General features: G+C 44.4%; 1 protein-coding gene across 5 annotated transcripts in view; it reads left to right on the top strand.

Moving 5' to 3' along the window:
• SLC4A11 (solute carrier family 4 member 11) overlaps positions 1-22,245 on the top strand; it is a 102,945-nt gene that overhangs the window by 38,687 nt on the left and 42,013 nt on the right. For 3 of the 5 annotated variants that reach the window (XM_056489231.1, XM_056489229.1, XM_056489232.1), the window contains exons 5-7: positions 4,762-4,993; positions 5,622-5,684; positions 6,227-6,308. In XM_056489231.1, coding sequence (XP_056345206.1) covers positions 4,762-4,993; positions 5,622-5,684; positions 6,227-6,308 — 377 coding nt within the window. The remainder of the gene's footprint in view (positions 1-4,761; positions 4,994-5,621; positions 5,685-6,226; positions 6,309-22,245) is intronic. The other 2 variants (XM_056489233.1, XM_056489230.1) reach the window with 1 other exon arrangement.

The following is a 22,245-nucleotide window of genomic DNA, read 5'->3' as shown; positions in this document are numbered from 1 at the left end:
TTAAATGCTTCTTCTCTTGAATTCCTCTCCCTTTGTTTAAACCTAAAAAGCTTCATGCTGCTCATTCTCCAAACAATTTCTCTGTAATTCTGATTGTTCCACTGCTTTTTGTCCCAGACAATTCCTTGACATGTTAATTCATCACTTTCTCTTCTGCAGCTGCCTCCACAGGGCTGTAGTGCTGTAGAGATCCTGGCTGCTGAGTTCCTCTGGAGCTGGAAGCAGAGACACCCAGCAGACATGGCTGGGATTTGGTTCCTTCTTTATTCCAGCTAATCAGTCGTCCTTCACGAGGTTCAGCAGGAGTGAAATTCCTGGAAACAAGCAGGCTAGGAGGAGATTTAGGAGCTCACACTTAGTTTACACTTGCTCCCGAGGCTGTAACTCACTAATGATAAGGTGAAAGTGCAAAATAACTTGTACAGGCTCTGTTATTCCAAACCTTCAGCTGTGGAAGGGCACAGAAAATACTCAGGGAGGAATTGGGTTGGTATTTTGATAACTTCCCTGTGAGGATGCTGAGGCCCTGGCACAACTTTCCCAGAGAAGCTGTGGCTGCCCCTGGACCCCTGGAAATGTCCAAGGCCAGGTTGGATGGGGCTTGGAGCAACCTGGGCTAATGGAAGGTGTCCCTGCCCATGGCAGGGGTGGCACTGGGTGATCTTTGATGTCCTTTCCAACCCGACCCATTCTTTAATTCTCTGATTCTGTATTTAGTACCATGTGAAGTTTTGTCTTTAGGGTTGTGAGGCTCGTGGTGAGGGCTGAAAGGAGTGGCTGTTGTCATGGGAGCTTGTAGCATCACTGATCCTGGTAAATCCCAGCATCATTTAGGATGGAAAAACCCTCTAAGGTCACCAAATCCAACCATTCCCCCAGCCCTGCCAAGGCCACCACTGACATGTCCCCAAGTGCCACATCCACAGAGCTTTTAAATCCCCCCAGGGATGGACACTCCACCACAGCCCTGGACAGCTGTGCCAGTGCCTGAGATCTTGGATTTCAGGCTTTGTTGCAGGTTGTAACTTGAGGTTTTAGTTTGTGTAGCCTTGTAAGCTCTGGGGGCTTTTTAGGGAATCCCAGAGAGCTCTTTAATTCTACTTTGCTTTAGGCCTCTAAGACAGCTCAAATCCTGAAAAGATATTTCAGAAGGCTGAATTAGTAGTGGGAGGAAAATGTGTGATAGCTTTAGAAACCTTTTCCCCAAGTTAACAAAAAATCCCCAAAGCAAAAAAATACCAAAGAAAACACTACCCAAAACAAAGCCACCACCACCAAAAAAAAATTAAACATTGGTTGGTATAGAATCATGGAAAGTTAAAATAAGCAATTCCATGCTCAGGAATGAAAATGTCTTTATCCCTAATTTGTCTTGTCTAATCCCAGTGCCAAGGTTCTCAGTCATACACACTTGACTGAAAGTAACCTGAGAACTTAATCACTTAAAAGTGCAAATTCTAAGCCCAAATGCAGGATCTGCCTCTGATAAGAAATAGTTGGAAACTGCTAACTCATAAGTGTCTGTTCTATTTTGTTTTTCCTTTTCAGGGCTGTAGGATTCTTGCTTTTTCTGGCCTACAGTTCATGCTTGAGCATTTTAGTGCTGTGGAGCCACAAATACCAGAAGGCTTTAGCAGAGCTTGAGAAAAAGTTTTTTTGCCAGTTTTTCCCTCCGGGGAGGATGAGTGGAAATTTTGTGCTTCAGATGCAAAGGAAATTGGGACCTGACTCATGGAGGAGATGGCTCCAAATGTCTGGGGAGGGGGAATCAGCAGCAGAGAAGTGAGAAGCTTGGTCTGGAGAGGTTTCCCTGTGGGTTGTCCCTGTCTCTGGTGCAGCCTGTGGTTCTGGAAGGGCAGTTTGTGTCTCAGGCTATGTAGCAGGCCACTTGGTGGGCAGGAATAAAAGTTTTCACACAGATTGAGCTTTTCAGAGTGGTTCTGAGGGAATTGGCCTGAAGGACCAGCAGCCCAGGCAGAGCTCTGCTCAGGAGAACAGGATTTTTTGGGGGATTTTTGGACACCACAAAAAATTTGCTTGGTGGCTTTAAGTGGAGCAGCCAGCCAGGAGAGAGCTTGCATTTTGAGCCTTATTGATGAGTTAAAATGTGTGATTTTGGCCTGCCTGAAGTCAGGGGAGGCTGTGTCAGTGTTTTCCCCCTTTTTTGGCACAACAGCCTCTGCTCCTGTCTCGGTGCAACGTGGAGCTTTGCAATCAAGGATGCCCAGAGCTGTTCCAATGGCTCTTGGGTAGCTGGCTTGGGTTTCTTCCTAAGCAGTTTCCAGCATCGAGTTTCCAGCATCAAGTTTCCTGGTGTGACTTGACTATCCAGCTAAAAATATTAGTGAGGCAGCATTCATTAATCTCCCCTGAACCCAACAGGGGTCCTGGCTGGAACAGTTGTGCCTGAGCTGTCGCTGAGGCTTTGCTGTGCCAGTGCTTCCAGTAATTTGATTTTGGTGCATCTCAGGGAGTGATGGATTTCTCTCCTTTCATGGTGGCTGCTTGCCTTGTGATGTTTAATGTGCATAAATCCTCCTTAAGCTCAGAGAGGAGATTTAGATTGGGTGTTTGAGATGCTCCCTTGTGAAGGTGAGGAGGCCCTGGCACAGGGTGCCCAGAGAAGCTGTGGCTGCCCCTGGATCCCTGGAAGTGTCCAAGGCCAGGCTGGACAGGGCTTGGAGCATCCTGGGCTAGTGGAAGGTGTGCCTGCCCATGGCAGGATGAGCTTTGAGTTCCCTTCCAGCCCAAACCATTCCATGACTCTAAAATGCCTTCCTTAATCTTGGGAAGTGATAATAATGATAAATGTATGAGAAATACGAATCTTTCCTCCTATTTCCTATAAAGGACTGGGGAAATGAAACAGCAGTGAGGCATGCAAAGTTATTTTCCCAAGGTATTGCTTGAAGCCTGTGGCTCAGCTGGAGCTGAATCCTCCTGCCTTGCAGGAGCTGCTGCTGGTGCTGTCAGGCTCAGCTCAGGATCAGCATTGATTGAGATGAACTGGGGCCTTCCAGTACCCAAAGGGAGCTACAGGAAAGATGGGGAGAGATTATTTACAATAGTCTGGAGTGACAGGACAAGGGGAAATGGCTTCAGACTGAAAGAGAGTAGGTTTAGACTGGATATTAGGAAAAAGTTCTCTATCATGAAGATGGTGAGGCCCTGCCCCACCCTGGAAGTGTCCAGGGCCAGGTTGGATGGTGCTCTGAGCAACCTGGGCTAGTGGAAGGTGTCACTGCCCATGGCAAGGGGTTGGAGCTGAATAACCTTTCAGGTCCCTTCAACCCAAACCATTCCATGATTCTGTGATCTGGGCTCATAACCCACATGAATGTCTTTGATTAATTTTTGACTAAACCTCAACTTTCTCCTTCTGCTCTTCTGCTTCTGGTTGTTTCTCTCGTGCAGAAGTTGGTGACACAAAGCCACCTTGGCTATTTTGAAAACTCTTGTTCCAGGTGTGTGTTGATCTGCTCTCAATTTGAGGCAGACTCAGTGCTTGCACTTCTGAGGTGGAGTTGTAGCTGTGTCACCGTCTCCTCTCCTACGAGCAGATGGTTCCAAAGCCTTGGGGGTGGGAGCTGAAACACTTCAGAGAATCCTCCCTCTCAAGGATGCTGTGGAAAGAGTGATTGATGCAAAGTAAAACAGTGCTAATTGCAATGGATGTGTACTGACAACTTGATAGTTGCTGTGATAATTACAGTAATTAGGGAGATGTTAGCATTTTTTTGCCTGTGTCTATAAATGGAAAAGGTAAGAGAGAGTGTGCATGGAAGGAGAGGACCCATGAGTCAGGCTCTGGGGTGGCCCTGTACCCTGGAGAAAAAGTGGCATGGTCCTGGCTGTGGAGGCAGTTGGGGATCAGATTTGTCAAAGCAATCCAGAGTTTGCTTCTTCCTGAGCTTGAGGGGAGCTGAGGGTTTCAGTGTCTCTTGATAATCTGGTTCTCAGCATCACAAATTCAGCCTGGCAGCTTTCCCATCAGAGGAAGAGCCACAGAACAGCACAGTTCCCCTTTCCTCACTCAGTTTTAGGATGTTGAGGAGAGGGCCAGGACTGCCAGCCCTCCTTATCCAGGGCTCTGTGTGGGATAGTTTCAGCCTCTGCTGTGTTTTATTCATGATTGCTTCAAAGCTAAATCCACAAAGGAAGAAAACTTCCATGGAAGTGGAAAGAACAGAAATCTAGCAAATGTTAGAAAATGTGATGGGCTGCATGGCATTCCCCACCTCCCTTCAGGCTCCCTAACTGGGAGCACTGGGGACACATGGTTCCCACTTTGAGGACAACTGGGGTAACTTGGCACTGAGATTCATACTGTAATTTTTTGTGCTGCTGAGCTCAGTGTCCAGTTCTCCCAAATAACTTTCCCACATTTTTTTCAATCTTTCTGAACTACTTGAACCTAAAGAATATTTTAAAATACTACCTTAAGTATTTTTACTTTTAGACCAACTTACCCTACTTTTTTCTAGGCTGAAAAAAAAGTCTTTTTAAAAATTTACTCTGCTTTCTATATCAGGGTATAAATGGTACCTGGGCATTCACCTGTGGGCACACTGTTAGGATAAGCCTTGAAAATGCAAACCTTCAATGCATTAATGCATAAAATGCCTTTTGTCCTGTGATCTGAATGATCAGTGGAATCTTTGGTTGGGTGGTAACCTCAGCAAAACAGCTTGTGAAGGACACGGATTCTCTTTGCTGGTATTGTGTACAACTGTCTCATGCTGTGACCTTTTCTCACCACAGTACCTGAAATTAAAGAATTTTGAGGAGGAGGTCAGAGCCCAGCGAGACCTGGACGGCTTCTTGGCCAGAGCCAGCATCATCCTGGATGAGACAGCCACGTCCTTGGACGATGTTCTGCGGGAGATGCTGAAACACTTCGCCGAGGATCCCGAGAACATGGAGCCCAGCTGCAACTTCGAAAAAATCATGAACACTTTATTCACAGATTCAGGGACGCCGCGGGAGGGGAATGGTAATCAGCTCTTGGCTTGCTCTGCTGGTGGGCTGCTGTTCATTTGCCATCCTTGCTGTGCTGGGGTGCTGGACACTCACTGTGTGGTCCCCAGCCTTGCATGTTGCATGTGACACCGTGGGTTGATTTTTTTTTTTTTCCTGTGTCACTCAGACTGAAGGGCTTCATTTCTCCAGGGTTTTTGTGTTTTGGTGGAGTCTTGCCCCTGTTTCATGAAAATCACCTGTTTGGTGCTTTGGGGTGAGGAGTCAGCAGCACTGGGGTGTCTTGTCTGCGTGGACCCTTTTGTTTTGCTTGTCCTCAGACAGTGCTGTAAAGCCAAGAGACTCTTGCTGGTCAATGGCTCCTTTGCCTTGTGATTCTGCACCTGAATTCACACAGGCTGGGTAATTTTGCCTGCTTTGGATGAATAATTGGGGAGGGTTAATTCTTTTTGTCACTCCCAACCCACTGGAGGAGATGGGGGAGACACTTGATTTTCCTCCAGAAGCTCAACCAGGGCAGCCCTAGCCAAGGTTGTTGGCTCTGGTGTCACCTTAAGCTATCAACAAATGTTGTAGTGTAGTCTAAAACCACTGCCTTGTAGCCCAAGATGTGAAGAGCTTAACTGAGCATTGTTTCTCTGTAGGCACCCATGATGTTTCAGAGTCAACAGGAATGAATGTACAAACAGGTCCATCGCACCTCAAATGTAACTGTCACAGCCTGAGTGAATTTGTTTTACAGATATGTCAAGTCCTGAGCATGTAGTAAGCATGTTCATGCTTTGGTTACTTCTTGCTACCTGTCTTAGAGCTTCGCATTTGTAATCCCTTTAATTTAGGCTTTCTGCCAATAAAGAACCAAAAGTAAGTAGTGCCATAAAATAGTGTGAGAGCAGTAGCTGGGAAGAGGGGGAGAGAGGGCAGGGATTGGGAAGGTGACAGCCCTCCCAGTCCTGTCTGTGTGTGTGTGGTGGATAATGCTAATCTAATAACCCAGTACTGCAGTAGGATGATGTTGGGAGGAGAAAGCAGCTGCCTTTCTAAGCTGTGAATAGTTTAAGGACACAGTTCAAAAGCAGCAGGACAAATGTTTCCATCTCTCTCTGTCAGCCCCCACCCCTGCATCAATCCACTGGGCAGATAGGAATGCTTGGGATTAGTAGTCAGCTTCCATTTAGAAGGAAATGTTATTTACAGCTGCAGAATAAATGAGGACAGCCTGTGATGTTTCCCTCTCTTCTCTTCCCAGTTCACCTCTTATCAGACACAATTCAAGGGGTCACAGCCACAGTCACAGGGGTGCAGTATCAGCAGTCCTGGCTCTGTATCATGTAAGTACCTGGGTTGGATGAGCAAAATCACTCACATCCCAACCTCTTCCTGCTGCTGGGAGGAGCAGAGGTTCAGAATGTGCCCTTTTGGGTTAAGATGGTGCTGCTTGTTCCTCCATCCTGTGGGATCTGTCTCTCTCTGGGCTGCTCCTCTTTGCAAACACATGCAGTAGGTGACCACAGCCACTCCAGGGCAGCCAGCTCTTGGATATTACAGAAATCTGCTGTTAACAAGCTAAGAATGCTGCAAAAATGAGCCAGAAAATGCTAATTACTGAGAAATGCTAATAAAGGAACTTCTCAAAGGGACAAGCAAACTGGTTCATGGACTGCTTTGGCTGCCAAAGTCTGGGAGCCTGGACCAGAAGATTTCTTAGGTCCTTTGATGGAACCATCCAAACTTTGTAGCTGAAAATTGAAGTCAGACATTCCACGCTATTTAGACACTGATTACTTTGTCTGACAATTAATTTGGACACTGATTAATTGTCAACACTGTTAAACATTGGAGGAGCAGGCCCTTAAGACACTAAGAGCTCTGTCACCTGGGATTTATGAGATGTGGTGGCTTCACCCCAGCTTGCACTTGACCAGAACTGGGGTTTGAAGTCATTGTCTCCAAGTCAGGCCTGTGGGGTGAGCCAGGCTGTCCCTTCACAGGGGACAGGCCAGAACCTGAGTCCCTGAGCCAGCCAAAGCAGTGCCTTTTTGACTCTGTTGCTTTATTTGCCTTTTTGACTCTGTTGCTTTATTCCTGTGCAGTCTCAAAGTCGAGTTGTCAAGAAATATGTTAATTCTCAGAGAAATGGCTGGGATTTGTGGGCTAGGTGCCTAAAGGCATGCACATATTTCAGCCTTCACAGCCAGTTTGCTGGGACAACTGTCACAATAGTTTTCCTTCTGCTTGCACTTCTGCTCCTGCCCTCTGCTTATGGCTGGGGAAAATGGAGAGAAATAGAGGACTTAAAAAAAAAATAATCAAAGATGATTCAACAACATCAACAAACAAGGAAAAATCTCCCACTTGTTTTTAATCTCTTTTGAAAGAGAAGGATGTGATCTCAATGTGAAAAAGAATTGATTGCATAGCAGGGCTGTGGCCTGAGAAAGAACAGAGCTGGATGGTATTTTGTGCTTTGTCTGCTGTGTTTTTACACCTGGCACATACAAAGCAGGACCACAAAGAAGAAAATGAGTTTATGAAGTAAAGTGGTGTCAACCAAGAGGAGTTTTGGGCAGTTTTCTCCACTTTGGATGCCACAGGAAGGGTAACAGCAGTAAGGATGTGTAGGTGATGCAGAGGATGGAAGTTTCTCCTGTGGGGTGAGGCAGCTCTGTGGAGGGTTTTGGGGATGTTGCCTTAACACCAAAGCATTTTAAAGGTCATGATACAAATGCTGTGATTACATACATGAGGCTGAAAAGGGTGGGTTCAGCCTGTTAGGAAAGTGAGCCAGAGCTTTAAATGCATCCATGTGAGTAATCCTGGCTTCCATGACAAAAGATGATTTGAAAAATAAGCTCACAGCCTGAAGGTGTCTTGTGCAAAACTTTCCTTGTTTCTTCCTTTTGTTGCTCTGAAGAGGGAGAAGAAAGTGGTGGGAAAGCAATGATGAGTTATTAACTATAATTATCTAATTGTTGCACTGTATTTCTGCTGGATTTATTGTGCAACAGATTGTGAACCATATTTTTAGATCTTACATTTTTCTTGAAGTCAGATTGCAAAACAGCTTCCAAACCTCTGAAGTAAAAGGAATTTGTTGATGAAAAAATTTTCCATATGAGTGGGAAGAATCTTTAAGATATCTGCTATTCTTTTTCCTTGCATTTGGTCTATACTCTTTGCTGAATTTTAAATTAGCAAAATTGCTGGGTTGATGCACCTTAACCAACTTTTAATTCCTGGTGGATGAGATAGAATTGAGTATCATGATAAGATTATATTAAGGAGGAAGAACAGCTCAGAGATGAGGTTTTGGTGGTGTTGTTTTTGCATAGATGATGAGGGGAAATATTAACAGCTGAAATTAGTTTGGGGTGAGAAAGGAAGGAATTTTGTAGGATATTCACAGAGTTGTGCAGAGCCTGGCTGCAGAACATTTCTAATGGAGACAAAAATGTGTTTCCCTCTCTTTTGTGCTGGAAGGAAGGCTCTGATTTCTTACCTGATTTATCTCAGTGAGTGGAGCAATGGGGAAAACCTGGGGGTGAAATAGATGTTCTGCTTCTGCTGGATGTGGTGCTCTCCTGATGGTTTCAGGTCTAGGGAAGCTCCAGCAAGGTCAGACATCCCATATGGATCTGGCCTTCAGCCACAGGGCAGAACAAACCCTTGAAGGATTGAAGATCTCAAGGTTTCAATGTTCCAGTGAAGTCCAGGAAAACAAACTGAATTCTGAGTCACTGCAGGCTTTGGGGCTGGTTTTGTCAGGAATGGCCAAAACCTGATCTTGCTGAGGCCATACCAGGATTCATCAGCTTATGGAAAACTTGGGATTCTTCTGTTAAAATGAGAGCTGACAGTATCAAAGCCTTTCATGCCCCAGTGACCAGCAGGGTCCAGCTCTGGAAGAATAAAAGCTTTTATTTACACAGTCATTTCCTAACTAGAAAGCAAATCTTGAGATTTACAGATGAGCTTCATCAGCCCAGGACAAGATTTCACACCTTTGAAACCATGGCCACAACTCTTTTTTCCTCCTGCAGGGAGATCCAGACTGGCTCAGAGATCTCCTGCTGCTTCCCTGGTTGTTTCCTTGGAGAAGCTGGGATGAGGGATGGTCCTGTCCCACAATGGGGAGTGCTGGACAGTTTTCCTCAGTTATTTAAGTTGGGAATATCAGCTGCTGGCAGGAGCTGAAGCAGAGGTGCTGCCAGGAGGGTGCTTGGAGCTCCCCTGAACCACCCAGACCTGCCATGATCCCAGCAGGGAGGGGTAAACTGGGTGCTTTCCATGTCTGGACTGGGAAAAATGGCCAAGAAGCTCCAGTGGGAGCTGCTGGTTTTGCTGTTGCAGTTTTGTGCCTCAAAAAGGCCAAGAAACTCCTCCTTATCCCATGAAGAAGTGACTTTATCACAAGTCTTATCACACTCAGTGCCTGACAGATGAAGATCAAAATGCCTGGTTTTTAATTTTTCCCTCTTGGAGTGAAGGATATATGATTTTAAAATGGCTTAACTGGGTGCTGGTGGAATTTTCTCCCTCATGTCCTGCTAGGAGAAACATCAGCTGGGTGGGTTGTGGAATAAATATCCCTGAGCTGATGGAGCTCCCCAGGCATCCCAGCTTCCAGGCTGTGTTCTCCTTGCCAGCAGATTGATACAAGTGCTGATTTCCAGAGCTGAATCCTTAGAAAAACATGAAATCAAGTCTGCATGGAGTAGTTTTTCTAAGCCATGTGGACTGGGCATTAAACTAATTCCCTTGAGCTGTTTTAACAGGCAGGGCAGAGGGGAAAAAATTCTCTCTGCAAGCAAAGAGTAATTCAGTGGTCTGTGTGCTCTGTGTTGCTGTAGAATTTCTGCCTTTGATGTAGCCTGTCATGGCAGTGACTCCTGTGCAGGAGTCTAACTCAGAAAAACCCAGGTGGCCTCTCAGAAATAGGTATTGTGAGATGATAGTGGATAACCAGCAAGGCTGCTGTTGAGATAATCCAAATTTGAGGAGGAAGATCCCAAATTTGATATATTACTGTGTGAAAGATGTGACTGGTGTCACTCTCAACAGAAGTGATCCAAGTCCATTTTGTGTGTCCAAGGACTTTTCCAGACCCAGAGGTCTGTGGGTTTCTAGAAAAGTCACATTGTCTCTGATTTAGCTGTTGAATAGATTGCAAATAGAGATGCTTCAGTTGCTGTCTCTTCCTCAGAGTAGGAAAATTAAAACACTTGGACTGCTTTAAACAAATATTTTCATTTAGCAGAATGATTACAAGATTTGGAGCCTTGTAAGCAAGAGCCTCTTCTCCAGAATTTACAACCATCATCTCTCAAGGGTTCTTTGGGCTCAGAGAACTATATCGTTTTTTAAGGGTCTCTCCATCCTTTTTGGGTTTTCTCAGATTATTCTGGAGAGCTGAAGCTTTTGCAGGTGCTGTTTTATGAAAAGAAAACCTCAGATTCAAACTCTGCATTAGGAATTTTTATCCTGAAGAAGAAAGATGGCTTATTTTGTCTGTACAGGGATGGGATGTCTCCTTACAGAATAATGAAGGTTGGGAAAGTCCAACCATTAAAGCAGCACCATTGTGTTCTCCCCTAAACCGTGTCCCAAGTGCCACAGCCGAAATCTGGCAAGTGTGCTGTGGATTCAGAGAACCAGTTAATTTTCTTTTAAGGGCCTCTCTGCTCCGTGCTGGCCATCCCAGGAGGTGCTGGAGAGCTCCTGTGTGATGGAAAGGAGTTCCCAACACACACTGGCCTGGAGGAAATCCTTCCCCTGGAGGGGATGAGTCTTCCTGGAGCCAGCAAGGTGCATTTCCCAAGCCAGAAGGATTTCCAGGCTGGAGTGGGGATGTTGTGGCTGAGACAAGTGCCAAGCTCTGGGTGAGCTGCCTGGCCTGGCCACAGCTTCATTCCTCACTTGCAGATCCTGCTTGCTCAAAGCTGCTGCCTGGAGCTGCTCAGCAAAGGAAGATTTATTGGCAGTGGTTGAGAACAAGAAGTGTCCTTGTTGTTCTCTGTGGGGACAGGAAAAGGCTGGCTGGCTGATTACCTCTGCTGGGCACTTTTTCATACTGCAAGGGATAATTTGTTTCTGAATTAACTTCCTTTCTTGCCCTTTCAAAAGAGGGTTTCTGTTTCTCTTAGGTCTCCATAATTTGACCCTTTTTATGATTTGGTTGAGCAATGTGTTATTACTCTGATAATATCTTGGGTGTGGGGCAGAGCTGGGGCACGTGGGATTTGGTGGATCTGGGATTTTGGTGGAGCACTGCCAGTTCTCACCATCCCAGTGGCACCCTCAGCACCACCAGAGGCAGAGAGGAGCACAGGGCAGCAGAATTTGTGCTGTGATTTAAATGCCTTTTTTACCAGCTCAATTATTAGGGGATCAAGATAAAACTGCTGAGAACACAACCTGGCATCCCATTAAATCATAGTCCAGCATTTCCTGGGGTGACTAATACTGGGTGAAAATAGATTTTTCAGCTTTCTAGCCAAACCAAGGGAGAATCAAATGTAGCTCAACTCAAACCAAAAAGGAACTTGGAGGCTTTGACCAAACCAGACTTGATTTAGAGTCAGCTGAAAATGTCTTGCTAGTTCTCAGTTTTTTAGGGCTTTGGCTATTTATCCTCCAGCTTTTTTGCTTTTTTTTTTTTTTTTTTTTTTTTTTTTTTTTCCCTTAGTGGGAATTTGTTTAAGTGCTACTTAAAAAAAAAATAAAAATAGTTGTTTCATTTTGAAAGTGCCTTTTTTCTTGGTCTGAGCCATGCTGACTTTTACCTGGGGTCTTGCTTGACTTGGGATTTCTCCATGTGAACCAAAGAATATTTTTTGCTATCTTTTACAAATATGCACAAGTCTAGTTGGGACTGCAGTTGTGGTTTGTATTGTATTTGTATCTGGATTCTGGAATTAAAACAAAAGTGGGAGCTGTAAGTGCTACACCAGGGAATAGGATTTGAGTCAGCTGAATAATGGCTTAAATTTGAAGAAAAGCTTGAGCTGCTGAATGATGCATGGGCAGGAGTGACTTGGCCTTGCACTGGAAGTATTGAAACATCGTTTTTTTCCCCAAATAAATGGATATAACAGAGGGAGAGCAGACTCAGATGAGGCTGCATTCTGCACTGTTCCTCTCCTGCATGCAGCCAGGCTCAGGTACATCCCATTCATCCTCTCTCTCTGGCACCTGTTTAAATCTGGTTTTAATCAGGTTTGTCCTCACTAAATCAACTCCAGCCTGATTTGTAAAAGTGTTATTGATCTAAATTATTTGTCCATTGACCTAATCTTAATTTTACTGGTGTGATATTGGGATTTAGATCCATGTGTCAGTATCCACAGAGCTCTTTACAGAGGAGCTAGAGGAGACTCTCAGAAGTGTGAGAAACCTCAGACTCCAGCACTCTGGATAAAACTATTTCAGATAAAAAGGGGTACAGTGAATTTCTTGGTGTCTTGTAAATGTGCTCCATGTGAAATCTTTCAGAATCTTTCAGGATCCTCTTCTTGCCCATTCCCTCAGCTTAAGGAAACAGAGAACTCCTGACTAAGAGAAACACAAATTTTTGGTGACTGCCAGAAAAATGATCTTGTATGTGAGAGAGACTCAATAGCAGAGCTCAGTTTTTACAGTCCAGTTTCCCCTCCAGAACTCTTGAGCTGAAGTGGGATTGTGGCACTGCTGGCAGGACTCCTGTCTCTGGAAAACACAGCCCTGGAGACAATTCATGGAGCTGAAACATAACCCTGTGGCTCCAGGGAGAAAGAAAACTCCAGAACATGTGGCTTGCTCCATGATTACACTTCATAATAGGCTTTTCCAAATTGCCCTGTAGTTCACTGGTTTCTTGCTTGGTCAGGTCCTGCCTGGTGCTCATGGTAGGGCAGGGATGATGTGTGGGAAGGGTTGGTACAGCTCTGTGAGCTGCAGGTAGCTGATACTCATGGTAGGGCAGGGATGATGTGTGGGAAGGGTTGGTACAGCTCTGTGAGCTGCAGGTAGCTGATACCTGCTTCTGGCCATGCCTGGGATAGAAATTATGTCCAAAATGCCCAACAAATTTTCCTTTTCAAAACAGATTAGTCTGTGAGCTCAGCAGCTGAGCCATGGAAGTGCTGAGAGCTGAGCTCAGGGTTAATGCTGATGGTGCAGTAATCACTCACTGCTGCTGAGCAGGTGGGTGAAGGTGAGAGAACTGAAGGTCTTGGGCCACTTGAAGGTTCTCCAGTTGGTCCAAGTCCCAGAGTTCATGGCCCCTCTGGCTTGTTGAGCTGTAACACAAGGAGACTTGTCTGCTGTCCAGCCACAGCTGGACTGCAAGCAGGAGCTTGGCTTTGGTTGTGAAAACAAGTGTAGCTTGCACTCTATTTTCAATTACTTCAAAAGATGTTTATTCCTCACCTCTGGACCTGCCTTGATCTTTCTCTCTTTCAAAGCTGATTCAAGTACAAAAAGAACAAGAGGCTGTGGTAAAGGAAGGTTAGAGAATGAATGAAGCAGTGTCATCTTTCTCATGCCCTGTATTGTTCTAATTAAGCTGTTTGGTTGCTCTCAGAGTGCCTCTTTGAGATTAATTTATAGAAGGAGAATGCTTTCAGTCTGAGATCAGGAAGTCAGACTCAGTAAGAAAATACTTCATGGTGTGATTTTTATTTTTTTTAAATGCAAATAGTGAAGAACTTGATAGAAAATACAACGTGGTGCTGGCTAGGACATCTCCAGCCAAAGATCTCGTTAATGGAGCAGCCCTCAGGGTGCATGGGGGTGAGAATACATCTTAAAAGGAAAGAAATAAAATGGGATTATGGAAGAGACATTAGAGAAATAAATTGGAGGACTCTGATAGGTGCTTGTTCAATGAACAAAAGGGAGCAAGCAGCTGAAATAACTTTAAACCAGATAAAAGGAGGGGAGAATCACTGTGAGGTACCATACCTCTTCCAGGTGTCTGGAGGCAAACCCCGTGTGCATTTTTCACCAGTGGTTTTACAGAAGGGCTGGGAAGTGGCTGGTGGCTCTAAAGGGAGCAGGAGAGCTGCATGCCAGGCTGGCACCTGCTGCCCCTGCACCAAGCCCCCAAATTTCCCAGCAGGAAAAGTGGCAGCTGAGCAGGACCCAGCTCTGCTTAAATATCCCAGGGTGGAGACAGAGCTGGTCTTCCACAGCCTCTGGAGATGATCCCTGTGCTTATTCCACACAACTTTTTTTTGCTAGTCTTGGTTCTGGGAGTCAAACATCCATCCCATTCCCTGGATCCCAGCCAAGGATTTCCCTCCAAGCACTAATCCTGTCTCTGCATCTTGAGGAGGGAGGTCAGCCTGGTTTCTGTAACACTTGTGAGCCTGAGAGGGGAAAACAACAGCTGGGAGCAAATGGGGAAAGATATTACAACAGAGAGGTCTGCCTGAGGCAGAAGTGGGAATATATTGGCTTGGCATTTTGCCTCTGTGTTTCCAGAAGCACTTTGGGAGATCAGGTGAAATGAAGTGTGATCTGCTTTCCAATAATGCAGGTGTTTTTTAATAAGATGGGGGTTTTTTTTGTGTGTAGAAGCTTCTGCAGCTCTGCAAGCACTCAGTGTGTTGTGCTCTCTGTCATTTGTTTTCTTGGCTGTTAAAAAGCAGCTGGAGGAAAAGGCAGAATACACCTTGAAATGTTGAAGGGTATTTCCCATAAAAACACAGGTGTCAGTTTGTACTGACAGAAATTGGGGTAATAGTAACTAAAAGTCATTGTTGAGTGTTATAAATGAGCGCAATGGGCCATAAAAGATCAAATAACAATTTAAAAGATTTATTGGTTACAGAAAGCAAAAGCAAATTCAGCGCGCTGGACAGCAGGGGAGTCTCCACTCCACCACCTGCTGCACCCACCCCCCCTTAGTCTGTTCCTTTTAAGCTGTTAGGTTTTTGGGTGACGTGCTCCTCCTTTAGTAATTCTGCGCATGCTCCTCCAGTTGCTAGGGGGTCTTTTTCTGCCTTCTGATGGTCGGGGGATGAGGGCGAGTAGTCTTCCTCAGCCACTGACTCCTTTCTTGGCACTTAAAACAATATGTAATTATGCAAGCAAAGCAAAACACATTCTGGCTTTTTACTGTAAGGCCTATCAAGCAGAGCAAAGCAATTAACAAGTTCTAGCGATATCTTTTTCAAGGTCTGTCTGTCAGAGGATCAAAGCAGAACAACCCCCATTCTGACCTCACAAATCTTGGTGATATTCCTCCAAGGTCTAAAGTCTGTCAGGCGAACAAAAGGCCTCTTATTTATTACAAGTCCCCCTTTTTCTATATTATTACTTTTGTTCGCTAAATCTTTGTAATTCCCTCTTACTTAACTCCAGGTAATCTTTTTCCTCTCCCCCATTTAAGGCTTCATATTTTGCTCGTATTAACATGAGGTGAGCGGCTTCTAACCTGTTTTTCACAATGCTAATTATTTTGTTGAAAATACAGGGGCCGAAAACAAGCCCTAAAATTATTAAAATCACTGGTGCAGCTATGCTTGACAAGAGGGTCGTTAGCCAGGGTGAATATTTAAACCAAGACCCATACTAATTTTGCTGGGCCTCCCTTTCTCTCTTGCGCTGCTCCAGTTGTTTTCGGAGCTCAGCCATGGTGTCAGTTACTATCCCAGTGTGGTCTGCATAGGTGCAACACTCTTCTCGCAAAGCCACACACAGTCCCCCTTGCTGTAAAAACAACAGGTCTAATCCCCGTCTGTTCTGCAATACAACTTCCGAAAGAGATCTTACTGATTTTACGAGACCGTCTATTGCCTTCTCTATTTTACTTAAATCTTCATCTACTGAAATTCTGAGATCCTTAAATCCTTGCTGTTGGTTCACTAAGGAAGCTACTCCTGTCCCCACCCCAGCACTTCCTATACTTAGTAATATAGCAACTGTGAGGGCTGTAAACGGTTCTCGTTTGTCTAAGTGGTGTTTTGGAGTGAATTGATGAGCATACACATAGTCTTTTGGGTGGTACACAATCCGGGGGACTACCATGACCTGAATGCAGTATTCGGATGTTTCATTGAAATTAGATATTGATATACACGGGGTTACCCCTAATGTGTTACAAACCCACTTGGTGTTTGCAGCAGGGATCAACCATTGGGCCGGTTTGCAGGAGTCGGTTACAGTCATTTTTACCCTGCAAAGGTGGTCTTTATTCCGAGGTATGTTGCCTATACACCTCCCCTTCCCAGTTACCTGAGCCATGGATACCCCTGGGGTGCTTTCTTTTCCCCTTTTCTAAAGGCACAAGGAAGGACTGGTCCCGTTTATTCTTTTAAACTTTGCTACAGAACCTAAGGCTTCATAAAAGGGTGGATTAATACTGTAGCACAACCAGCACTCTTTAGTTAAATTGGGGTATGTGCCATTTAACACCCTAAAGGTGGCTTGTAGGATTTTCCATAGGGTCCCTCTACTTGGTTGTGTCACGGCCGTGGTCTCCATTAACTGTGATTTATTATTAGCCTCCGTGAAATTTTCTGGGGTCATGCTGTCTAAATCACCTTGATTTATTATTGTGGCTTTTGAGTCTGTTATTGCAGGATTCGGTCCAACAGGTTGAGGATCGTGGGGTACAATTTCCTTCTTTATAACAATATGCCCCCCCCCCCGGTCTTTCCCGGGTTCCCATATTCTAACTCCCCAGAATTTTCCTACTACCCATCCTGGGTCTTGGGGTTGCGTGACGTTAAGATAGACCCATTTGCAAGTACCGATATAAGTCACCACCCCTGACAGATCTGTCCAGGGCTTTTTACATCCATGTGGACCTCTTTCAACCCTTAAGTATTTATCTTGGATTTGAACCGACCATCCCAGGGAAATTGTTTCACAGCTCCAATATCCACAGTAAAATTCTCTGGGGTAGTTACACCATGACCTCCCTGGGTTAGATGCTGGGCACATGTAGAATACACTATAGGGGCTAGAACCCGTCTTATCAAGTAGGTCATCCAGGGTTATGTTAAAGCTAAAACCTTTCGAAGTAATTTGTGTTTGAATTTCCTTCTGACCTTCCCATTGTATTAGTGACCATTTAAAGGGTTCATGGCTTGCAAGCACAGATCTCAAAAGCATTATATATAAGATTCCTAATTGGAGGTGGTAGCTTCCCCATTTTCTACAACTGCTTTTTTTTTTTTTTTATTTTCCTTCTAATTTACCTCAGACTTTTCTTTTCCCTTGGACTTTTGACGGCTCTGGGTACCTGTTCCTCGTTTTCCCCTTTTTCTCGGGCTCCCCCCTCCACTGCTCTCATCTCCTCTGCCTTGCCCATCAACTCGGTTGCTACGAGCTATGGGGAGTTCTATCTTCTCGGCAGCAGGAGTATTCTTCAGGAGGGGTGTTTGACCCATGCTTTTTGATACATTTTATGTATTTATACCACTTGTGGTTCTTAATTTGAGGGGTATAGCAACTGAGTTCAGGTACCCACCGTCTGCACAGGGCGGCTATTATCCTGGCCACAACTGGGGCAGGTTCGTTAGAGTGATAACAATAGAACTGGGGGTTTATCCCCTTTGTAAAAATTTTCCACCACTCTTCAGACCCTCTTAAAAGTTTTCTGGCAGCCACTTTGGTAGCCAGGACCTGAGAGGTGAGTAGCCTTTGGTCCGAATAACAATTTTTACACACTCCCCTTGGGGGGTAACTGTTGCTGCAATGGGTCCACCACTCCTCCTTACAGACTAAACAAATAAAGCATACAAAAGGGTTACAATTTTCCCAGCAATTTTCAGCATTACATCTTATTTTCACTGCTGCATTCAGCAGATCTTCCCCCCCCCACTGGTGCTCCTGTTGCTCGGAGCTCTGCCAGGAAGGAATAGTATGTTGGATCCCACAGTCTGTCTCTCATGTGGAAAAAGTCTTATACCTGTGGTGGGGTGGAAATAATGTAGCCTGTCTTTTTAATTAGAGCTTACTCGCTTCTTAAGTGTCAGTTTCAGGCTCCCAGGTGTGCCCTTCACTTCCCACCCGGGGTCGTTGGTGAATTTAGACGGATCTACTGGTCCCTTGATTCGGCTTGCGTGAGTCCACCCTTTTTCCACAGTGCGTACTGCTGTGTTTGTTGTAAGCAACACCTGGTAAGGTCCTTCCCACTTGGGTGTTATCGGATTTTTCTTCCAACTTCGGACCAGTACCCAGTTCTCGGGCTGAACTTGATGTAATACAAGATCTAATGGTGGTCTCTGAACCAACATTCCTTTTTCCCATAATTGTTTTTTTTTTAAATTTCATCAAAGCTATTAAATACTCGTTAATGTATTGTTTACTAACATTTGGGTTTGTCTGTGCCTTTTTTAAACTATAGGGCATGCCATATAACATCTTGAATGGGGAAATTCCCAAATCCGCCCGGGGTTGAGTCCGAATATTTAGCAAGGCTAGGGGAATGCATTTAACCCATGATAATTTTGTTTCTAGTACCAATTTAGTAAGTTGGTTTTTTTTTTATTTCTCCATTCATTTTTTCTACCCGGCCTGAACTTTGAGGGGGCCAAGGAGTATGTTGTTCCCATTTTATTCCTAATGCTGCTGCCAGGTCCTGAGTTACCTTTGATGTAAAGTGAGGCCCCTTATCAGAGTCAATTGTTTCTGGTACACCATACCTGGGGACTATCTCCTCCAGCAGGGCTTTTACTACTGTTCGTGCGGTTTCCCTTGATGTTGGGAAGGCTTCCACATAATGAGTAAGATGATCTACTACCACTAAAAGATATTTAATTCTCCCCACCTTTGGCAATTCGGTAAAATCCACTTGAATATTTGCAAAGGGTTGTTTTGCTAGAGGCTTTCCCCCATAGGGTAATTTTCTGAGGTTACTTCGATTTACCCGCAAACAGGTAGGACATCCCTTTGTGATATGTTTAGCTATATCATGGAGCCCGATGCTCATGTACCTAGCAGCAAAGTGATCCACCAGCCCCTGGGCTCCCCAATGAGTTTTCTGATGTAACTTATACAATACCCTCTGAGCTATTGCCTTTGGTAACACTTCCCAGCCGTCTGCTAATATCCACTTTTCTGCTTCCTCTGTAACCCCCATTCTTCTAAGTCTTTCTTTCTCCTCATTCGTAAAAATTGTGTCAGTGTTTTCACCGTCCTTGACTCCATCTTTTCCTCTTTGCCCCCCTTTTTCTTTTAGGACCATTTCCTTTAGGGCTGCCCGTTTTGCCTCCTGATCTGCAGCGTTATTCCCCCTGCTTTTTAAATCTATTCCTTGTTGGTGTCCCTTTAAATGAACCACTGCTAACCTTGTCGGCCCTCTCAGAGCTTTTAGTATCTCAACTATAAGTTTCTGGTGTATCAAATCCTTCCCCTGTGAGTTAATAAGGCCCCTTTCTTCCCATAGCTTTCCAAATGTATGGACTACTCCAAATCCATATCTAAAATTAGTATATATTGTCTCCTCCTTCCCCTCAAGAAGTTTCAAGGCCCTTAATATTGCATATAATTCACATGCCTGGGCAGACCATGATCTATCTAATGCACCCGACTCTACCACCTGTAAGTTCAGACCCTGCACTATTGCATACCCCGATTTTCTCTTCCCTTCTATTACCCTGGAGGATCCATCCACGAAAAGTCTTTCACTACTTTCTAATTCTTCTTCTTCTAAATCCGGTCTAATCTTCGTCTGCTCCTCTATTATAGCTATACAGTCATGGGTCAAAAACTCATGCTCCGGTCCCCCATATAAAAATGCGGCCGGGTTCTGTAGTGCAGTGGTTTCTAACGTCAAATTGGGTGCCTCTACCAGAATTCCTTCATACTTTAAAAGCCTAGCATCTGAAATCCATTTTTCTGCTTTTTGCTGTAATACGCTCTGGATGTTGTGAGGGGACATTACTTTGAGATTACCATTAAAATAATTTTTCTAGCTTCTTCCACCAATAGGGCACATCTGGCCACTATTTGTAAACAGGCTGGCCAGCCCCTACTCACAGAATCTAAAATTTTTGATAAATATGCAACAGGCTTTTTTTTTTTTTTTTTTTTTTTTTTTTCCCTGCCCAATCCTGGGTAAGTACCCCAAATGCAATACCCTCTTCTATGTTTACAAATAAAAAAAAAATGGTCTCCTCACATCCGGGAGGCTTAAGACCGGGACATAAACTAAATTTTCCTTTAATTCCTGAAGTTTCTCTGTGTCTTCTTGACTCCATTTTATTAACCCTTCCTGTGTTAATTTATGGTAAAAAAATCTAGCTTTACTGCTATAATTTTCAATTCACTGCCTGCAGTACCCAGTAAGTCCTAAAATTTAACGAATTTGTCTCTTGTTTTTTTTTTTTTTTTTTTTTTTAAATAGGTAGTGACATAATTGCTTGGATCTTTTCAGGGTCTATTTTTTTCTTTCCCTTCTTTAAATAGTGCCCCAAATATTTTACCTCCTCCTCTACAAACTGAAGTTTAGTCTTAGAAACTTTTAACCCCTTAAGTCCCAGAAAATTCAACAGCCTTATACTTTCTTTCCTTACATCTTCCTCATGTTCCCCTGCCAGAAGCAGATCATCTACATATTGTATCAGGGTTACTCCCGGTCCTGTTTGGTAATCTTGCAAAATTTGTTCCAATGCCTGTCTAAACAAATTTGGAGATTCTGTGAACCCCTGGGGTAACACTGTCCACCTCAGCTGTTGCCTCCTCCCTGTATCGGGGTCCTCCCATTCAAATGCAAAGTACTCCCGGCTTGCCTCATTGAGAGGGCAAGCCCAAAAGGCATCCTTTAAATCTATGACACTATACCATAAGTTATTAGGCCCCAATTTACTTAAGAGTGTATATGGATTTGCCACCACGGGAAACTGAGCCACTGTGTGTTTATTAATTTCCCTTAAGTCGTGCACTAACCGATAAGTGCCATCTGATTTGCGCACAGGGAGTATCGGAGTGTTGAAGGGTGACATGCATGGTTCTAGCAGCCCCTTGCTCAACATTCTATCTACCTCAGGTTTTAATCCCCATCGACCCTCAGGGGATATGGGATATTGCTTTATTTTTACCGGGACTTCCGGATTTCTAATAATCACCGAAAATGGGGCTATTTTTAGCTGCCCCACGTTTCCTGGATTATACCATACTTCAGGGTTTATCTTTTTTCCGTCCTCCACTCTGAGAGGACAGAGTTCAATTTGCAGTTTCTTTTCTACTACTTCTATCTTAATTTCTAGTTTTATAATCATGTCTCTCCTCAATAAATTATATTCAGATTCTGATACTAACAAAAAGTCTCCCAACCCGATTCTTGATTCTGATTCAACTGTCACCCTTTTAATAACCCCCACCTCAAAGGGTTCTCCCTTTGCTTCTACTACCGTGGCAGTCTCTTTAGATAGATTACATTCTTTTGGCAAGAACTGAATAGTTGATCTTTCAGCTCCTGTGTCAACTAGAAAAACTATTTCCTGGCCATGGGGACCCACCTTCAGTTTTATCAAGGGCTCCTTATGATGTTTCCGTGTCCCCAAGAGATAGAGCCCCTGACCCCTCTAATCTGTCTTGAACTCCTTTTCATCCCGAATCCCGACCCTACACTCTTTCTTGAAATGTCCTTTTTTCCCACAATAAAAACACACCTTAATGTCCTGTCTCTCCCTTGAATTCCTAGACTCCTTAAGCTCTCTTACTGGCCGCCTCTGTGTCTCTCTCTGACCCTGTTCCCTACTTTCTCGTACCATCATTCTAACTTGCCGTTTCTGACTTTCCTCTTCCCTTTTTCTTATTTTTGTTATTTCCTTTTTCGGTCAATTTAAAGATAAAAACCTCAGGACGGGCTATCCAGATTTTTGCATACTCACTTTCCTCCAAACAAACAGGTTTTTTTTTTTTTTTTTTTTTTTTTATTTACCCAAATATTTAATCTCTGTTTTATCCAATCCTCTGTTGACCCAAATATTGGCCAGAACACGTTTCCTGAAATTTCCTTCCCACCCCAAACTTCTACACAGTAATATATCATTTTTGCCTTATCCTTCCCTTCCATTCCAGGGAAATGGTCCCAATTTTCTAGTAAAAATCCTAAGGGACTATCTCTAGGTATGGGTGGGAGTTTAACACTTGCAGGAGGTTTACTCTTCCCCTGCCCCATTTCCTCCGGAGTACCTTCACTCCCACCAAAAATCACTTTCGCTTCCCCTGTTTCGTGGCCCACGCCCTCGCGGGTCGATGGGAACCGCACTACTAAGGGTCCGCACTCGCTTGGGGAATCTGGCTGCCAGTCCCCCTCTCACACACACACCA

Source organism: Oenanthe melanoleuca, chromosome 4, assembly GCF_029582105.1.
Source record: "Oenanthe melanoleuca isolate GR-GAL-2019-014 chromosome 4, OMel1.0, whole genome shotgun sequence".
In the NCBI taxonomy this organism is placed as follows: Eukaryota; Metazoa; Chordata; class Aves; order Passeriformes; family Muscicapidae; genus Oenanthe; species Oenanthe melanoleuca.
Note: the sequence above shows the minus strand (reverse complement) of the source record. Positions and strands in the feature narration are given on the sequence as shown.